Source organism: Lampetra planeri, chromosome 16 (assembly GCF_965212315.1).
Source record: "Lampetra planeri chromosome 16, kcLamPlan1.2.h2, whole genome shotgun sequence".
Lineage (NCBI taxonomy): Eukaryota > Metazoa > Chordata > Hyperoartia > Petromyzontiformes > Petromyzontidae > Lampetra > Lampetra planeri.
This window is the reverse complement of record NC_136122.1, coordinates 13318585-13334917: the sequence shown is the minus strand read 5'-3', so window position 1 is coordinate 13334917 and position 16333 is coordinate 13318585. Positions and strand designations below refer to the sequence as shown.

The window sequence follows — 16333 nt, the reverse complement described above, 5'->3', positions numbered from 1 at the left end:
AGAAAAAAAAATCCATGAGCAAACATGGCATGGGGTGGCCTTCAACTATCGGTGGAGTGATAATGATCCTACATTTGTGAAGTATATATATAGCGATATTAAGAGGTAATATTTTCTCGTCCTACGGGAATGGTACATTTTTTGCCTCAAGTTTGCCTCTTAAAATCGTTCCTCCTTGCCAGAGGCTCGCAATGCGTCCATGACTTCTGCTGTTTGTGACCTTTGCCGTCCGTGACCTTTGCCGTCCGTGACCTCTGCCGTCCGTGACCTCTGCCGCTTTATTCGCGCGTTACCTCTTAATTGGTTGTGAACCGACTTGCCGCACGGCTATTCACACCCGTTTTCTACCCTCCTCTTGCTCTGCCCCTGGTGATCCCACCTCTCCTGAACCCCACTCCCCAACCCCACTCCCCAACCCCACTCCCCAACCACACTCCCCAACCCCACTCTTCAAATCCACTCCTAAACCTTATTCCTGGTAACTACTCCTAAATCCCACTCCTCAACCCCACCCCTAAACCCTACTCCTGATCCCGACTCCTGATCCCGACTCCTGAAATCCTCAATTCTAAACCCTACTCCTCAACTCTTGACCCCGACCCCTTATTCCTGCACTGCCTCTGGACCCCCCCGGATGCTCCGTGTGGTCAAAGATCGTCACCGGAGTGCGAGCGCGCCCGCCCTAGGTAACGATCGCCTGCCTAACAAGCTCCCCCCTCTCCTCGGTGGCGTCGCTAACGAGTGTGCAGGCGGTGCAACCGCACGGAGGCTCACGAGCCTGAGGGATGGGGGCTGGTAGAATTTATGTGCTGAGGCAATTTTTACTCGTACACTTTATTTATTTTGCCGTGGCTTGCTGACCTTTTCTCTTTTTTTGCACGCCTGTTGTGTTTTTGTATCATTTTGTTGCTGTAACTTTGCTGACCCACCCCTACTGGACATCTGTGAAAAAGAGCTTCACGGCTCATCGGGTTCCTCTATGCAGTCTAAAGAAAGATTCTGACTCCGTTGGCAACCCACGCTACGCCACTTCCTCTACCCGATGTGATGCACCCGTCTCCCTCTCATTAACCCCCAGCGCTTTACAAGCCAGAGTCGGTGTGCGTGGCTCTGTGTGGCTTTGTGTGCTTCTGTGTGCCTGGATCTGTGTGGCTCTGTGTGCATCTGTGTGCGTGGCTCTGTGTGATGTCTCGTGCGACGTTCCATTGCTAAAAACATAGAGCAGGAGTGGGAATCATTGCACTTAACCGAGAACTTTGCTATAGATTATATAATACTATGTAACACTATGACTCTCTATGCAACTCTATGAATCTCAATGCAACTGCGATGTCCTGTGGCTGCCGCCACTGCCGACGGCGTTGGCCTGTGGCCGTCCTTGCAACAGAGCCGCTTGGCTCGGTGGAGCCTCCGCAGCAGCTGGAACAATCAAAGTCTGAGTCCGACCCTGGACTTCTACCGCCACTTAGTGCCCAGACCTGGTCCATAGAGCCGTGCTCAGGCACAGTCGGCAGTGACGTCCGAAAGTATCGCTCGCTCGCCCAGACGAACCGTCAGCCTGCCTGCGCCCGCGGTCGATTTTGAGTGTTTTTTTTATTATTTCCAACCGATGTTTCAGTTTTTGTTCTGACGACAGTTTGCTTCATTACTGTGTTCTGTTTATATTCTTGGTTCTTTCGGTAAAGTCACGTAGAAGGGAAATAATAAAATAATATAAATAATATACATATATTATTTTATTATTTCCCTTCTACGTGACTTTACCGAAAGAACCGATAATATGAATCTCTGCAGTCACAAAAGCTTTAAATCAAAATTTGTGTTCTGTTTGTTTTGCTTTTTGTAATTCTCGGTGACCAGCCAGGCCAACGAAACAAATGAGACTCTATCCTGGTCTCTTGAATCATTACCTGGTTCAACAACATCAACTTGAAAAAATGAGGGTTGAAATTCTTTACGGGATAGCTCTGTCCGTCTGTCCATTTGTAATGGGGGTGGGGGGCGATAACTCCTGTAAAGATGATCTAATTTGAGCAAAACTTTAGTAAATAAGTTGGGTTGCTATTGGCGACTCAGCTGATGGAAACACGGCCACATTGATCAAACTTGTATTGCCACAGCTCGAACACACACACACACGAACCAGAGGAAACAATGAGTCACGTACATCAGCACTCCTCACTAAAACTATAACCTCGCCACTCTAGAACACGTGAACGCAAGAAACATTCGCACACACGAGCAGATTCTAGATCCGACTCTCCGAGGAGCAAAATAGCCCAACTCCTGACTGTGCCCACCTGCTCCCCTTGACAACATTCGCCATTGCCGCAGGATGGTGGGTCGGCGCCTGGTACAGGATATGTGCAGATGTCGAAGACTAACACGTGTTTGTAAAGCCTTGCGTAATCCACGCGTGCGTGGATCTTGGGTAGACAGCAGGGTGGTGGTGGTGGTGGCAGGGTGGTGGTGGCAGGGTGATGGTGGTGGTGGTGGTGGTGGCAGTGCGGTGGTAACCACTCCTGCCTCACAACAAGAAGGTGGCCTGAGTTCAATTCCCGACTGGGGCTCCTTTCTGTGTGGAGTTTGTATATTCTCTCACTCTTCCTGTTCTGCATCGGTTTCCTCTGGGTTCTCCAGTTTCATCCCATAGCTAAATAAAAACCGTACAGTTCAGGGAGTATTGGCCAGGAAACATCCCAAAACTGAAATATCACCTTCAAATCACTCAATTGGGATTCCACAGAGCAGCGGCTCCCTGCTGCGAAAATGTGGCAGGACCCTCCTGAGAATAAAGCCTTGAGACTCGGTGAGTCTCACCTGGCTAAGCGACGGTAATATTAATGATAGTTAATAATGGTTAACAATGAACGCGCGGGGATTGAACTTTTTATTTTTCCCTCCACGCGTGGAACCCTGACCTTGGGCCGGGTGCTGCAGGCGAGCCCAACGGCTACTCCCCGGGGTCACGCAGCGGCTCCGAGCGGGGCCAGGGGTCGCCACCCTCCGCGGGGGTCGGGGTGGCGCCCGCGTCGCCACCGCCCTCCACCCGTGACGCTCGCAAGAAGGGCAAGGGCATCCGCCGCCTCTTTGGGAGGTGAGCAGCAGTGGCGGCGGCGGCGGCGTCGGTGCCAGCACCTTCATTACCGTCATCATCGTCGTCATTGTTATTACAGCCATCATCATCGTCGTTCATATTCTTGGTTCTTTCAGTAAAGTCATGTAGATCGAAACGTCGTGGTTTTTTGCTTTTTTATTTTAATTATTTTTTTCATTTTATTTTATTTTTATTTTATATCTACGTGACTTTACCGAAAGAACCAGGAATACGACTTCCTGCAGTCACGAAAGTTTTAAGTCAAAATTCATCGTAGTTGTTGTCATCAGCATTCCCGTCGTTATCGCCATTACAATTATCATCATCATTGTCGTTATCATCGTCATTGTTATCACTATGACAACCATCATCATCATTGTCATCAACATCGCTGTTGCGTTCGTCACGTGGCGGACAGCGCGTGGCGCTGCGCCCGACGTGCCAAGCCCACCGTGCGGTGGAGGACGCGGCCCAGCGAGGTGCCGTCAGCTCCGCGGGCTCATTGCCAATCGTGGCTCAGGACGGGCTCGTTTACCTGCTTGGCTTGCCTCGCTCACGATCGCTCTCCTTGACTCTCCCCGACTTCTCCCTTTGCCTCTCTCTCCACCTGTCTCCGCCTCTCCCTACCACCACCCCCTCCGCCGCCCCCAGGCTACGACGCACGCAGTCCGCGGGCCTCGCGGGGGAAGTGGGGGGCCCAGAGAAGGAGTTCCTGCGGGGGGGTCTGCGCGCCACCGTAGGCCCCTCGCTCGGCTGGCCCCGGAACCTGCGCAGGGCGGGCAGCAGGTGACGCCTGCCGCCAGCAGCGGCGCTCAGAATCCGAATCAGATTTATTCATAGCGGAAAATTCCGATGAGCGAGAAGAGCTCTTTTTCACAGATGTCCGGCCACGGGGGCGCGACTGGCGGCATGTAGCGAAGCGACGGATTCGTCGACTGGAGCTGATTTACGCCGATCATTTCTTAAACGCTTCCCAACTAAGCTTGGGGGTGGGGGGCCCTCATTGTTTGAGGGGGCCCCCCTTTTTATACGGTTCCTTTACTGCTTCACCACCACCAATTGCCATGAGCCAAACGCTGCCTCTGCCATTCCCCAAGACGGCCATTTCCGTTTGGAAATGGACGTGCTGTAGAGAGGCCCGTACCTTCGTCCGCAAAGCATCTCCTACCACGTACCCCGCCCCTCCCTGCCTGCTCCCCGACCTCCAGGGAGCTGGAGACCCCCTTCGCCAGCTGGGGGGTGGAGCAGGTGTGCGGCTGGCTCAGCGAGCTGGGCCTGGGCGCCTGCGTGGGCCTGGCGCGGCAGTGGGTGGTGCGAGGGGACACGCTGCTGCGGGCCACGACGGAGGACCTGGAGCGGGTAGGCCGCGTGCACGAGCGCAAGCACGCGTGTGAATGGCATGTAAACACACCCGGCAGCGTCATCGTGATCGGCGTCAAAGTACCACCCATCATTTGTTAAGCGTCAAATCATCGGACATGGAGGACGGGTGGCCTGACGTGGTGCTGACCACCACCACCACCACCCCCTTGTGTAGTGCCGTAGCAGCATTCGCAAACTGCGCTTGGCCCAGCACACTGTGTGTGTGTGTGTCTGCAGGAGCTGGGGCTCAAGAACCCCCTGCACAGGAAGAAGCTCACGCTGGCGCTGCAAGCGCTCGGCTCCGGAGAGGCAGTGGGGACCGATGACCTGCACCACACCTGGGTGACGCGTAAGCCCTGCACCACACCCGAGTGCCACCGATGTTAGCCGTGGCTGGAGGTAGAACCGAAGCCTCCCGGTTCCTCGTGCAGCGCGCTAACCGCTGCGCCGCCGCTCCCCCTGCACCCGCGTGTGTGGCGGCTGCTGCTGCTGCTGCTGTGCCCCAGGCTGGCTGGACGACGTTGGGCTGCCCCAGTACAAGGAGCAGTTCCACGAGGCACGCATGGACGGGCGGATGCTGCACTACATCACCACGGTGAGCAACCACACTCTACCCCACCACCAACACCACCACCATACACCCCCGCACGAGACACCACCACAACCACGATACACCACCCACGATATAACACCACCATGATACAACACCGCCAACACTACGATACACTACCACCACGATACACCACCACCACCACATGACACCACCACCACATGACACCGCCCCCCCCACCTCCACGTTGACCGCCGCGTGTCTCCGTGCGCCACCAGGAGGACCTGCTGCTGCTCAAGGTAACGAACCTGCTGCACCACCTGAGCATCAAGCGTGCGGTGCAGGTGCTCCGACTCAACCACTTCCAGCCGGACTGCCTCATCCGCTCCGCCCCGGAGGTGAGGCTCAAGGGGGCCGCAGTGGTTAGCGGTCGTGGGAAGAGGTGGTGTGGCGGTGAGCATGCTGTGTTACGAACCCGGCGACCCGAGTTCGATTCCCACTCTTACGGCCACCAACACCTGTAGGGATTATCTTAACCGGTCCAGGGCCTCCCCTAGGTCGACTTAGCCTCAAATGAGTATCTGGTGCGTGTAAGCATCATCACTCGGGAGACAAAGGCAGCTGGGTCCGGTGCTGGCCATCCACCACCTTGTGTGCCGTGCCGGCCTTCATTAGGTGCTCGCTAGCAGGACTCGTCCCAACAGTCTGTTACAGGCTATATGGGGGATCTTTGTCGTTATATTTTCCAGTGGTCACCACACTGCCATATGAACCCGGCGACCCGAGTTCAATTCCCGGCCATGGCAAACACCAGCGAGAGAATACCTGAACCAGTCCTGGCCCCCTGCTCCCACCCCCAGGTCGACTCAGCCTAAAATGAGTACCTGGTGTGCTATGTAAAACATCCCGCACTTTGGGCTGTGGTTGTTCTGGTGTCGGGCAACAGTCCGTCCGTTCAACAACTCCGTTCAGAACAACAACACAGAACAACAACACAACAACACAACAACACAACAACACAAACTCAGCGGGAAAACAAGCTAATGTCGTGCGTGGGTTTCCTCCCACAATTATGATGTCATCGCTCCGTCAATTTAATGATAACACACCTTAGTACAGCGTTCTTCACTAATTTTCAGAGGGGTGGGGGGGGGCACTAGTGCCGATGAGACATCGTCAGTTTGAGGGCCGCCACAGATTTGAAACCATTTGCGGATCTGACAGCAGCAGGATGATGATGGGGGTATTCTCACTTGTTCTGCATTGTCGGGGGCCGCACGCAGGGGCCGCACTAATAAAGGCCAGCAGGGGCCGCCAGTGGCCCGCGTGCCTTGCAATGAAGAAAAATGTCTCAATATACAGGGGACCGCAGAGCTTGGGCAATTGTTGGTAACGCCAGCTCGTCACCGCGTCGCTGCCCTTCCCGCTCGTCTGCGGTTCCCCGTCACGCCTCTCTCTAGGAGAGCGACGAGTGGACACTTTGCGGCGGTGCGGTGTTACGAGTTTACGTCCTTGGTATTGTCATTATTCTGATTATTAATCTCACCCAGGGGAAGTCGTCCACAACGGGAGTCTACCGCTGGTCCAACCAGCGGCTCATGGAGTGGATGAAGCAGATCGACCTCGCCGAGTACGCGACCAACCTGCGTGGCAGCGGCGTTCACGGTGGACTCCTGGTAAGTCGCGCCATCGCCAAGAGGATTATTATAAGTGTATTTATTTTTGACCATCGCATGTCCAGGAAAGTCTCGCCGAGTCTCCAGAGTTTTCCTGCAGGAGGGTCGTGCCGAGTTATTCGCAGTAGTGAGCGATGTTGTTGCTGCTGCTGCTGCTGCATGTGATCCCAATTGAGTGGATTTGCAGGTGATTATTCAGCAGTGAGATGTTTTGGTGACATTGCATCTGGGTTTTTTTTTTGTTTAAGCTATGGGAGAAGGAAACCGGAGAAACCGGAGGAAACCCATGCTGAACAGGGGGAGAGAGGGAACGTACAAACTCCACTCACTCGCAATTTCTCAATCTCACTAACACACCGACTCAGCCCCTGCAGAGCAGGAGGAGAGAGATAATTATACAAACTCTACACAGAGAGGACCCCCATTCGGGAATCGAACCCAGGCCACCTTCTTGCTGTGAGGCACGAGCGTTTACCACTGCACTGACACCACCACCTTACCGCCTACCCATAATCTACTCGAGTGGATGATACAACGCTTCGCGACACGCGTTAGTGTTCAACATCTGCACATATCCTGTACCAGGCCCGGAGCCGCCATCCTGTAGGAACGGCGAATGTTGCTACGATGAACTGGTGAGCTCTGTCGAGTTGGGCTCTTTGCTCCTCGGAGAGTCGGATTTAGGATCTGCTCGTGTGTGCGAATGTTTCTTGAGTTCAAGTGTTTCTAGTGACAGTGAGCACTGAGTGTAAGTGAGTTATTAGCACCTTGCCGCCCCAATGATGTCACGCGATACAATGTAGATTTTCACGATTACGATTATGGCGATGTCGGTCAACTCTCGATAACCCCGGGGTGGTGTCGTGACCGCTGCCACCACCACCACGGCCACCCCCGCCACCCCCGCCGCAGATCTTCGAGCCGCGCTTCAGCGTTGAGACGCTGGCGAGCCTGCTGAGCATCCCGCCCAGCAAGACGCTGCTGCGCCGCCACCTGAGCACCAGCTTCAGCCTGCTGGTGGGCCGCGAGGCGCAGAGGGCCAAGCGCGAAGTCATGGACACGGCCCACTACTCCCCGCTCTCAACCACCGCCAAGGTCAAGGTGAGGGCGGCTGCTCGATCGGCCGTTACGTTGTTTGTTTGATCGGCCGTCCGTTCGTTCCATCGTTCATTTGTTCATTCCATCGTTCCTCTGATCGTTGGATCGGTTGTTCATTCGTTCGATTGTTCATTTTCTCATTTGTTCATACCATTGTTCATCCAATTGTGAGATCGTTTGTTCCGATGTTCATTCGTTCGATTGTTTGGTTCGCTCGTGGTCCGTGGACCCCAGGTTGGGATCCACAGGAGCTCTAGAGGGGCTCTCTGGAGCTCCTTCTAGCAGGTGCTTGAGCAGGCAGTTGCAGGGCTGCGCCTTTCCCCCCTAACCCGACCTAACCATAACCCTACCTAAGCCAAACCCTACTTAACCGTACCTGACTCTATCTAACCCACACCCTACCTAAGCCAAACCCTACCTACCCCAAACCCTACCTACCCCAAACCCTACCTAACCATAACTCTACATGACCCTACCTAACCCTAACCCTACCGCCGGCGTTTGCCCATTCGCCGCTCATTGCAGAGGTTCGCGGTTCCAACCCGGCAAACCGCCCTGGTCAATACTGCCGGCACATTAACCGTAAAACACTGTGCGCCGTCCGCTTCGAACACTCTACGGCAAAGATCCCGTGACGTCATTCGGAATTAGGAGGCCATTGCGTGCCGACATTATGGTCCACATTTTTACCACGTTCTAAAAATTACTCGCAACGTACCTCACTGGGATTTACCCATAGCAATCATTGCCCTCTAATGGCAGACTAATGGGCAATCTCAATGCAGGCCTGAGTTGCCTTGTGCCACGCAGGGACAGCTGCCGCTGGGGGCAGAGAAATGGAGACGGTGCTCATCTCCCATTTACGGCCTTGAGTCAGCCGGTGGAAATTCCACGTTCATATGGCGGGAGTGAGAGTATGTCCGTAGCAAAACCACGGTTGACTTCCCCACAAAACTGTAGATAGTTTATGGACCCCGGAGGGATAATGATGGGCCGGCCAGGTCAACCCCCAACCAGGTGAGTCAGTTTAACACGTCGGCTTTCATGACCAATATTATCCAACATTGTTGGAGAGGAAAAAGATTATAAATGTAAATCCACAACATTACAAATGTTGTGGGTTTACTCTCCAACACACCGGCATGTTGAAGCAGTCACTAATTGCCACGTTTTGTTGACGTGACAACCCTTACTAATTGGCTGTGCCGGGTGGTGGTGGGTTTAACGACACATTTTCCCCAAACAGGCATTAAACTCGGAACCTTCCATTTGCGAGCCGCTCGCTCTTACCGCTCAGCCTCCGTGGCTGGTTGTGGCACAAGTCGGGTTAGGACCAGTTTTAAGTGGGGGGGCCTGGAGCCGGGCCCCTCCCCCCTGTTAGAAGAGCGCTATTATTATAATATTCCCAGTGTTATTGAGTGGCCACGCTGTCTGCGCTGCACGCAGCCCAAGCGGCTGGTGTTCGCGGCGCTGGGGGGCGGGCGGCGCCGCAAGGGGGGGTGCTCGGGCGGTGGGGGGGGCTCGACGGGGATCCTGGAAGACCCGGAGGAGCTGCTGTGTCCCCTGGAGCTGGGCCGGGCCGACGGAGACCCGGAGCGGAGCAGCAGCCCGGATCCGGACTCCCGCGACGGCCTCGCCCAGCCCTGCCTGCCCCGGGTAACTAATATAATAAATAAATAGAAACGGGTAAATTAATCGCGAGCACGCACGGGATTATGTGCCGATTCCCCAGCATGCGTTTCTCCTCAGCAATATTTCATTAGATGATAATAATAATAATCATAGCCTTACATACAATCGAGATAACGCGCAAAGCTCCTGCACAGACAGATTCAACAATCCGTTGTGGTGCTGTCATGTCCTCGTTGCCGAGCAACACGAGCCCACAACACCGAGTATTCCCCATGCCGGCTCCCCTTCCGAGTACTAACCAGACCCTGCTTTCGCTTACACGATGGCACGAGGTTGGGTACGTCCAGTGTCATTTGTTTGTTGGATTAGTCGGTGTGTGTGTGTGGCCTTCAAGCAGGGCTGCTGCCCAAACTAAAAAGTGATTTAGGACTAATTGATATTCCCGCCATTGTTATAGTGCAAGGCTGTCACCGCGAAGGCAGGCGCTGCTGTGCTGGCCAGGCGGGTCTCGTCGCTGGTGGTTTCACAGGAGGGAGGGGGCCGACGTTGCTGCTTGGTTTTACCAAATTCGGTATTTTGCGGTGACATTTTTCAAAATTGGCAAATCTGGACCGCGACATGGGCACGCATCCACGGTCCACTCTGCTTCAAACAGCGGTATCCAAGCCCCGGACTGACCACAGGGCAGCAGCAGCCCACGGGGCAAATGGCCGGTGGGCCGGTCCATTCCGAGAGGCGGTGGGCCGGTCTGTGTGGGCAAATGGAAAGTGTGATGAAAGTAAAATTTTAAACATTTATTCAAATATTTTATTAGCTCTAATGTGTACACTTCATTGCTTATTTGTGCCCTCAGTTGGCATTAAGGCCTCATGTATTCGGCAGCCCCAAAGATTCTTCCTCACCGGCCCATTTGTGTGTTTTGGGCCCAGCCCCAAATGGGCCGATGAGATCGCACGGATCACGCGAATGCGTCGTCACATCGCAACATCCATCACCGCTCTATGACATCACCGCTCATGACATCACCGCTCTATGACATCACCGCTCATGACATCACCGCTCTATGACATCACCGCTCATGACATCACCGCTCTATGACATCACCGCTCTATGACATCACCGCTCTATGACATCACCGCTCTATGACATCACCACGCCACGACATCCCCGCCCCACAAACGGCTAAACCCAGCCGAGGGTCGGCAACAGAAATAACAAGTGGAGCCGTTTTCTTCGAATTGAGTGAAAAAAAAACCTCAACAAATGGAGAGCCCCAATGCACGTGAATACGGTACTTAGCGAGTAACGTTAAACCATATTCTTAGGTTTTTTCGGTAAAGTCACGTAGGTAAAACATCAAAATAAATAAAAAATAAAATAAAAAATCACGACGTTTCGGAGGCAACACAAGTCTCCGTCATCAGGTGGGACCGTCACAGCCGGATTAGCTGCATCAAGTGAGGCAATGATTCAAGATGTAATCCCTTATAAGCAAGTTTAGGGGGGAGGAGAGGGGGGGGGGAGCTCATCAGAATGTGGTAGCCAATGAATGGAACGTATCGGGAGGGAGGGGGGCGGGGCTCAAAGACGGCACGGAGTGCTAAGTACAACGCATCGGGAGGGGGAGGGGGGCGGGGCCAAAAGGATGGACGACGGCTTGGACGCGTGTGCAGCAGACTTGTGTTGCCTCCGAAACGTCGTGATTTTTTATTTTATTTTTATTAATTTTGATGTTTTACCTACGTGACTTTACCGAAATAACCTAAGAATATGATTCCTTGCAGTCACGAAAGCTTCAAATCTAACGTTAAACCACTTTTTTTACTACTTTTTTAAAGAAAAGCACACAGCACAATGATTTGTAATGCCGCATTACAAGTCGTCGTTGGGCTTTTGGACGTTCGCCGCTCATCTAAAATAATTGGCAGGGTTTTTTTTGTTATTTTGCAATTGTAGTACCGGGAGCCAAGAAGCATCCCTTTTAAAGAGCCGCACGTGGCGACGGAGCCGCAGGTTGTCGACCCCGTGGGCTACACCCAACCGAGAGGCGTGGAACGAGTGCGGTCCGCGAGCAGTCACTCGCACACCGGTCACACAACAGCTCACCGCGCAGTAAAAACTCCTTAAACTCATAATGTTGTGAAATTAAATGAAGCTGAACACGTTTAATTTAATTTGGTTTCACACGCGAAATCATTAAGCTGATGAATTGTATTTATCACGATGCATGCTCTGAAGTGATGTGATGTGGGGGTGAGTGGTGGGTGGGGCCTAGCTGGGTGAATGACTACAGCCTCAGACCCACATGCTTGTTCTTTACATCTCTCTGTATATGTTCTATTTCTCACATCTACAATCATTGCATATTGCTACTCTCTCTTAAATATCATATTCTTATGCCAAATAAAGCTCCTGTGTGTCACTTTGGAATAGATCTCCGATATCTCTCCTCTTGTGACTCCGTCTCTGCTGAATACATCTCCATCTCTGAGCTGTTCTACCTATTTAGGACGCACCTCCGACCACGTTTCTCACATCTTTGCTGAACACATCTCTGTCCTACCCCCCGATAGGTGAATGTGTCGGAAGGGACTGTCAGGCAGATAGGCGCCTTCTCGCAGGAGCTGATCAACCTCACCGTGAGTGACTGCACGCGTGACCCCCCCTGATGTTTCCGATTGCGAGTCCGACTCTTAGTCATCATCATCACCGTCGAGCATCACCATCAGCCATGAACACCTCCCGCCCAAGCCGTCGCCATCCCTCACACAGTCCCGCCATCCACTGAGCACCCTCACACTGGCCGAGTTTCATCGCTCTATTTCCACAGCGGAGGTCCTCTCGGGCGCATTTCCTCCCTCGGCCGTTCGTCTCGACCACCGGCCGCTGTCCAATCTGACCTTCACGCGTCCGGTCCAAGCCCCTTCACCTGTCTCACCAGTCAATGTGATGTCCAGGCATGGGCTGGCCATAGGGCAGCAGTCCATGGGGCAAATGCCCGGTGGGACGGTCCATTCCGAGAGGCAGTGGGCCAGTCTGTGTGGGGAAATTGAAAATGTGATCATAGTAAAAAAAAAATCTATTTAAATATTGTATTACCTCCAACATGTATGCTTAATTGCTTAATTAATTATTTAGGCTCTCAGTTGGCACGAAGTCCAAAGATTCTTCTTCACCAGCCCATTTGCGTTTTTGGAACCAGCCCCAAATGGGCCAGTGAGATCGCACGGCATTTTGGGCCGCTGTGTCTTTACAAATGCCTGGGCCCATTTTTCGTCCCAGTCCATCACAATGATGTCCTCAACCGGCGTGCGTTGTCTTACTCACACGTGTTGTCTGTCGCTTGATTTAATTTCAAGCAAGTGCCACCTCTTCATGCTTCTCTGCACACTCTGCTCTTTTTATTCAACACTGTAAACGTGTCCGGCCTCCTTTCCTGAACTGACAGCGCGCACTGTGCAAACATGTGGGTGCTACGATCAGCCCTTTAACAATAATTGTATGTGACCCATGTCAGAGCGAGCCGCGTAAACATTGCCAAGGCATTGAGATAATGATCCAGCTAGTCCCGTGCAATACGTTTCCTTCCACGTGTTGCCACCAGATGGCAGATCTTCGAAGCTAAGCAGGGCGGAGCTTGGATAGTGCTTGCATCGGATGACCACCATGCACAGCTGGTTGTTAGAGGCTGCATGGCGTCCTTATAGGCAACAGAGGGCAGAATAGAAAAACATCTGTTGTTGCACTTCCACGTCTATGCTGCTCACCTTCAACTCGCAATAACCAGTGCGGTGAAATATGGTCAAATAACCCCCACGTCTTGGGGAGGCCCTCGTCCAGCATCGGATTGACAGGGTACACACAAGAGAGCCGCCGTCACGGACCTTTTAGAGCAAGTTTTAACATTGACACGACTCAAGTCCCCCATGGAGAAGGCGTGGTCAGTAGTCGGAGATGCCTCTCACCTCGTCATAACCTGTGTGGATGAATGCACGAATGGAAAAGAAAGAAACGTTTCCCCGAGTGTTCCAGATGTGTTCCACCGACTGGTACCTCGGACCATTTCGCAGACTTGTTGTTCACAATGTGTTGCTTTTCTCACATGTATCCCGAGTCTTCTTTACCGAGTCATTCTAACGGTTCCTTGTGATTTCTTCCCATAGGACACTGTAATGATGAGGATGATGATTGTCGCTGTGTAGCAGCTGATGCTCACGTCGTGACCTCACCGCTCCACACAGAGTCTCCTGGCGGAGGACGGGGCCTCCACGAGGCCCGGTCGGGCAAGGCCTGGCAGCGGTCGCTCGAACTGGGACCCCCCTCACAAGTGACGTCCAGGACGGGCTCCCCACCACCAACCTCGCCCGCTCGGCTGCTCGCCCGCTCGCCCGCCCGCCCGATCACCCGCTCGCCCGCTCACCCGCCCGCTCGCTGGGTGAGACAGCTGCTGCTGATCGCTGCTGCGGGCAAAGACTTCTTAAGACGTCAAGATCGACTCAAAGCCTGAGAAGCCCAAATGACAATACCTTGAGAAAGATCGGTCCAAATCCGGGCCGCCAGGTACGCGCGGTTTTAAGGCATCGAGCGTAAAAGATTAGCAGCGGGGAAAAAAAAACAACTTCGCGTGTACGCAACGGTCGATTCGTCGGTCGAAAATCAAAATCAACTCTCGACGTTCGTGCCACACGCTCCGCCGAATCGCTCGTGTTTTATTCTCGGTTGTTCGCAATGTGCTCTCACCTGTTATGCCCCCTCCCCCACACAGCCCCCCAACCAGCCACTGAAGGCTGATGGAGAATTAAACGGCGAACCTCAAGCAATGACAATTCATGGAATCACAAAGTTATGGGTGGGAGGGGGGTACGAATCGTGAACCTGCCGCTCTGTGCCGGCAGTCTTGTCCGGGACACGCGCGGTGAGAGGTAAATTATTGCGAGAACGCTGTAACACCTATTTATGTTGTGTGGACGTCCGTTGTGTCTGTGTTTGTCATTTCATAAATCACTGTCCACCAGCCAGCCACGCGACTCGGCGTTAGGGGTTGCGAGATCCAATCCTGGCTGCGGGGTTGACTCATCCCACATCATCATCCCTCCGCGGTCGGTAAAATGAGCACCACTCTGTGGGGAAGATCAACGGTGGTTTGCCTGACGGTCAAGACTCACCCCCGCCACAGGCGTGTGGACTTTCCACCGCTGGCTCAGGACCTGTAAAGCAGGGGATGGGCACCAACGCCGCGGTGCTCACACGAGCAGGAAATCGCTTGGAGCTTTATTTATTTTCTTGCGAGAGATTACTTCAGGTGACTTGCACGTGGACTTTCAGGGTAAACGGCCGTCGTGTAGGCCGCTCGACTTACAAAGAATTCGGCGCAAAAGTGACCCCGGTGGGTTTAACGGATTCCCAGCGCACCTTGGGGGGGGGGGCTTATCGCGTGAAGCCTACAAGATGAAAGTGGATTACCTTGAGCTACCAACGATCACAAGCACGATGACAACGATATCATGGCATGTTAAACAAAAAAACTAAAATCCCCCGTGTAGCCTTAACAGACTGTTGGGGCAAGTGCTGTTAGCGAGCACCTAATTAATGCCGGCACGGCACACGAGGGGGTGGGGGGTGGCCAGCACCATGCCTGGCCGCCTTTGTCTTCCCAGTGGGGATGTTTACACACCACACCAGGTACTCATTTGAGGCCGAGTCGACTTCGGGGATGCCCAGGACCGGTTCAGATACTCGTCACCGATGTTGGCCGTTAGTGGGAATCGAACTCGGGTGCCGGCTTCGTAGTGCAGTGCGCTAACCACTACACTACCGCACCGCGCATGTTAAACACACGCACACGCGCAGACACACACGCGCACACGCACGCACAAAGATAAAGATCCCCCGTATAGCCTTAACAGACTGTAGGGGCAAGTGCTGTTAGCGAGCACCTATAAAGGCCGGCACGGCACACGAGGGGGTGGGTGGCCAGCACCACGCCCGGCTGCCTTTGTCTCCCGAGCGGCGATGTTTACACATCGCACCAGGTACTCATTTGAGGCTGAGTCGACCTACACACACACGCACACGTAACGTGACACGCATTGCGCCATCGGACTCGCATCGCGCGTGCCATTGCGATTTTTTTTTTATTTCACGCGAAACCAAAGAAGTTCTCGTCAACGATCGCTTGCTTTGGAAAGTTGGCGATTGTTGGAAATGTCTGCCCGAAGTTGAAGCTGTCGAAAAGCAAAACAATGTCCGTCTTTGTGCGGAGCCTCAGGCGCTCACCGCTCTGTTGCCCCACGCATTGCTGCGCACTCAACTTTAACACAAAATATATGCTCGTGATAATTATAATATATGTACTTAAAATTATATATTCACTTGTTGTGTGTGTCCCCCCCCGCCCCAGACAACCGTTCAGTATTATTTTCCGAGGCGCTTTAAATTCAGTGTGTTGTCCGTACGAAGTAATTGTCGCATTTTTAAGTTAACGCCGGTAACTGCATTTTAATGAACCAAAGTGTTTCCTCAAGCAAATTTTTAAATAAATTTGTAAAGAAACGTTCAGAGGGCTTTGAGGATGCTGTTTTTGTTTTGGGTCGCACCACACGCATCGGCTATGTGGCTATGTCCGTGACGGCAGAGGAGGTGGTCACGCCATCGTAACAATAATAATAATGTCAACTTTGGAGAGTTGCATTTTTGTTTCTTCTCAGTTTTGTTTAACAACAGCATAGAGACTCAAAGTGAGTCAAAGTAAGAGTGCCTCTTTTGTGTCCGTCAGTGTGTGGGCGACACAGCCGCATGCCTTAACCAAACAACGACCCATTGATTGGCGAAGGGGCATTGACTGCAGCGATGAACGCCGACGACGACGCCGCGTCCGCACCCTTTGGCAGGAGCTGCGGACAAGAGCCGCAGCATTCA

General features: G+C 53.2%; 1 protein-coding gene across 9 annotated transcripts in view; it reads left to right on the top strand.

Annotated features, from left to right (window-relative positions):
* Nucleotides 1-15971, top strand: part of LOC144723085 (liprin-beta-1-like) — a 67429-nt gene extending 51458 nt beyond the window's left edge. For all 9 annotated transcript variants that reach the window (XM_078601667.1, XM_078601668.1, XM_078601664.1 and 6 more), the window contains 11 exons: nt 2941-3097; nt 3749-3883; nt 4306-4456; nt 4697-4808; nt 4966-5054; nt 5288-5407; nt 6560-6685; nt 7598-7786; nt 9230-9439; nt 11989-12054; nt 13657-15971. In XM_078601667.1, the coding sequence (XP_078457793.1) occupies nt 2941-3097; nt 3749-3883; nt 4306-4456; nt 4697-4808; nt 4966-5054; nt 5288-5407; nt 6560-6685; nt 7598-7786; nt 9230-9439; nt 11989-12054; nt 13657-13746 (1445 nt within the window). In that variant the 3' untranslated portion in view covers nt 13747-15971. The remainder of the gene's footprint in view (nt 1-2940; nt 3098-3748; nt 3884-4305; nt 4457-4696; nt 4809-4965; nt 5055-5287; nt 5408-6559; nt 6686-7597; nt 7787-9229; nt 9440-11988; nt 12055-13656) is intronic.
* Nucleotides 15972-16333: the final 362 nt, after the last annotated feature.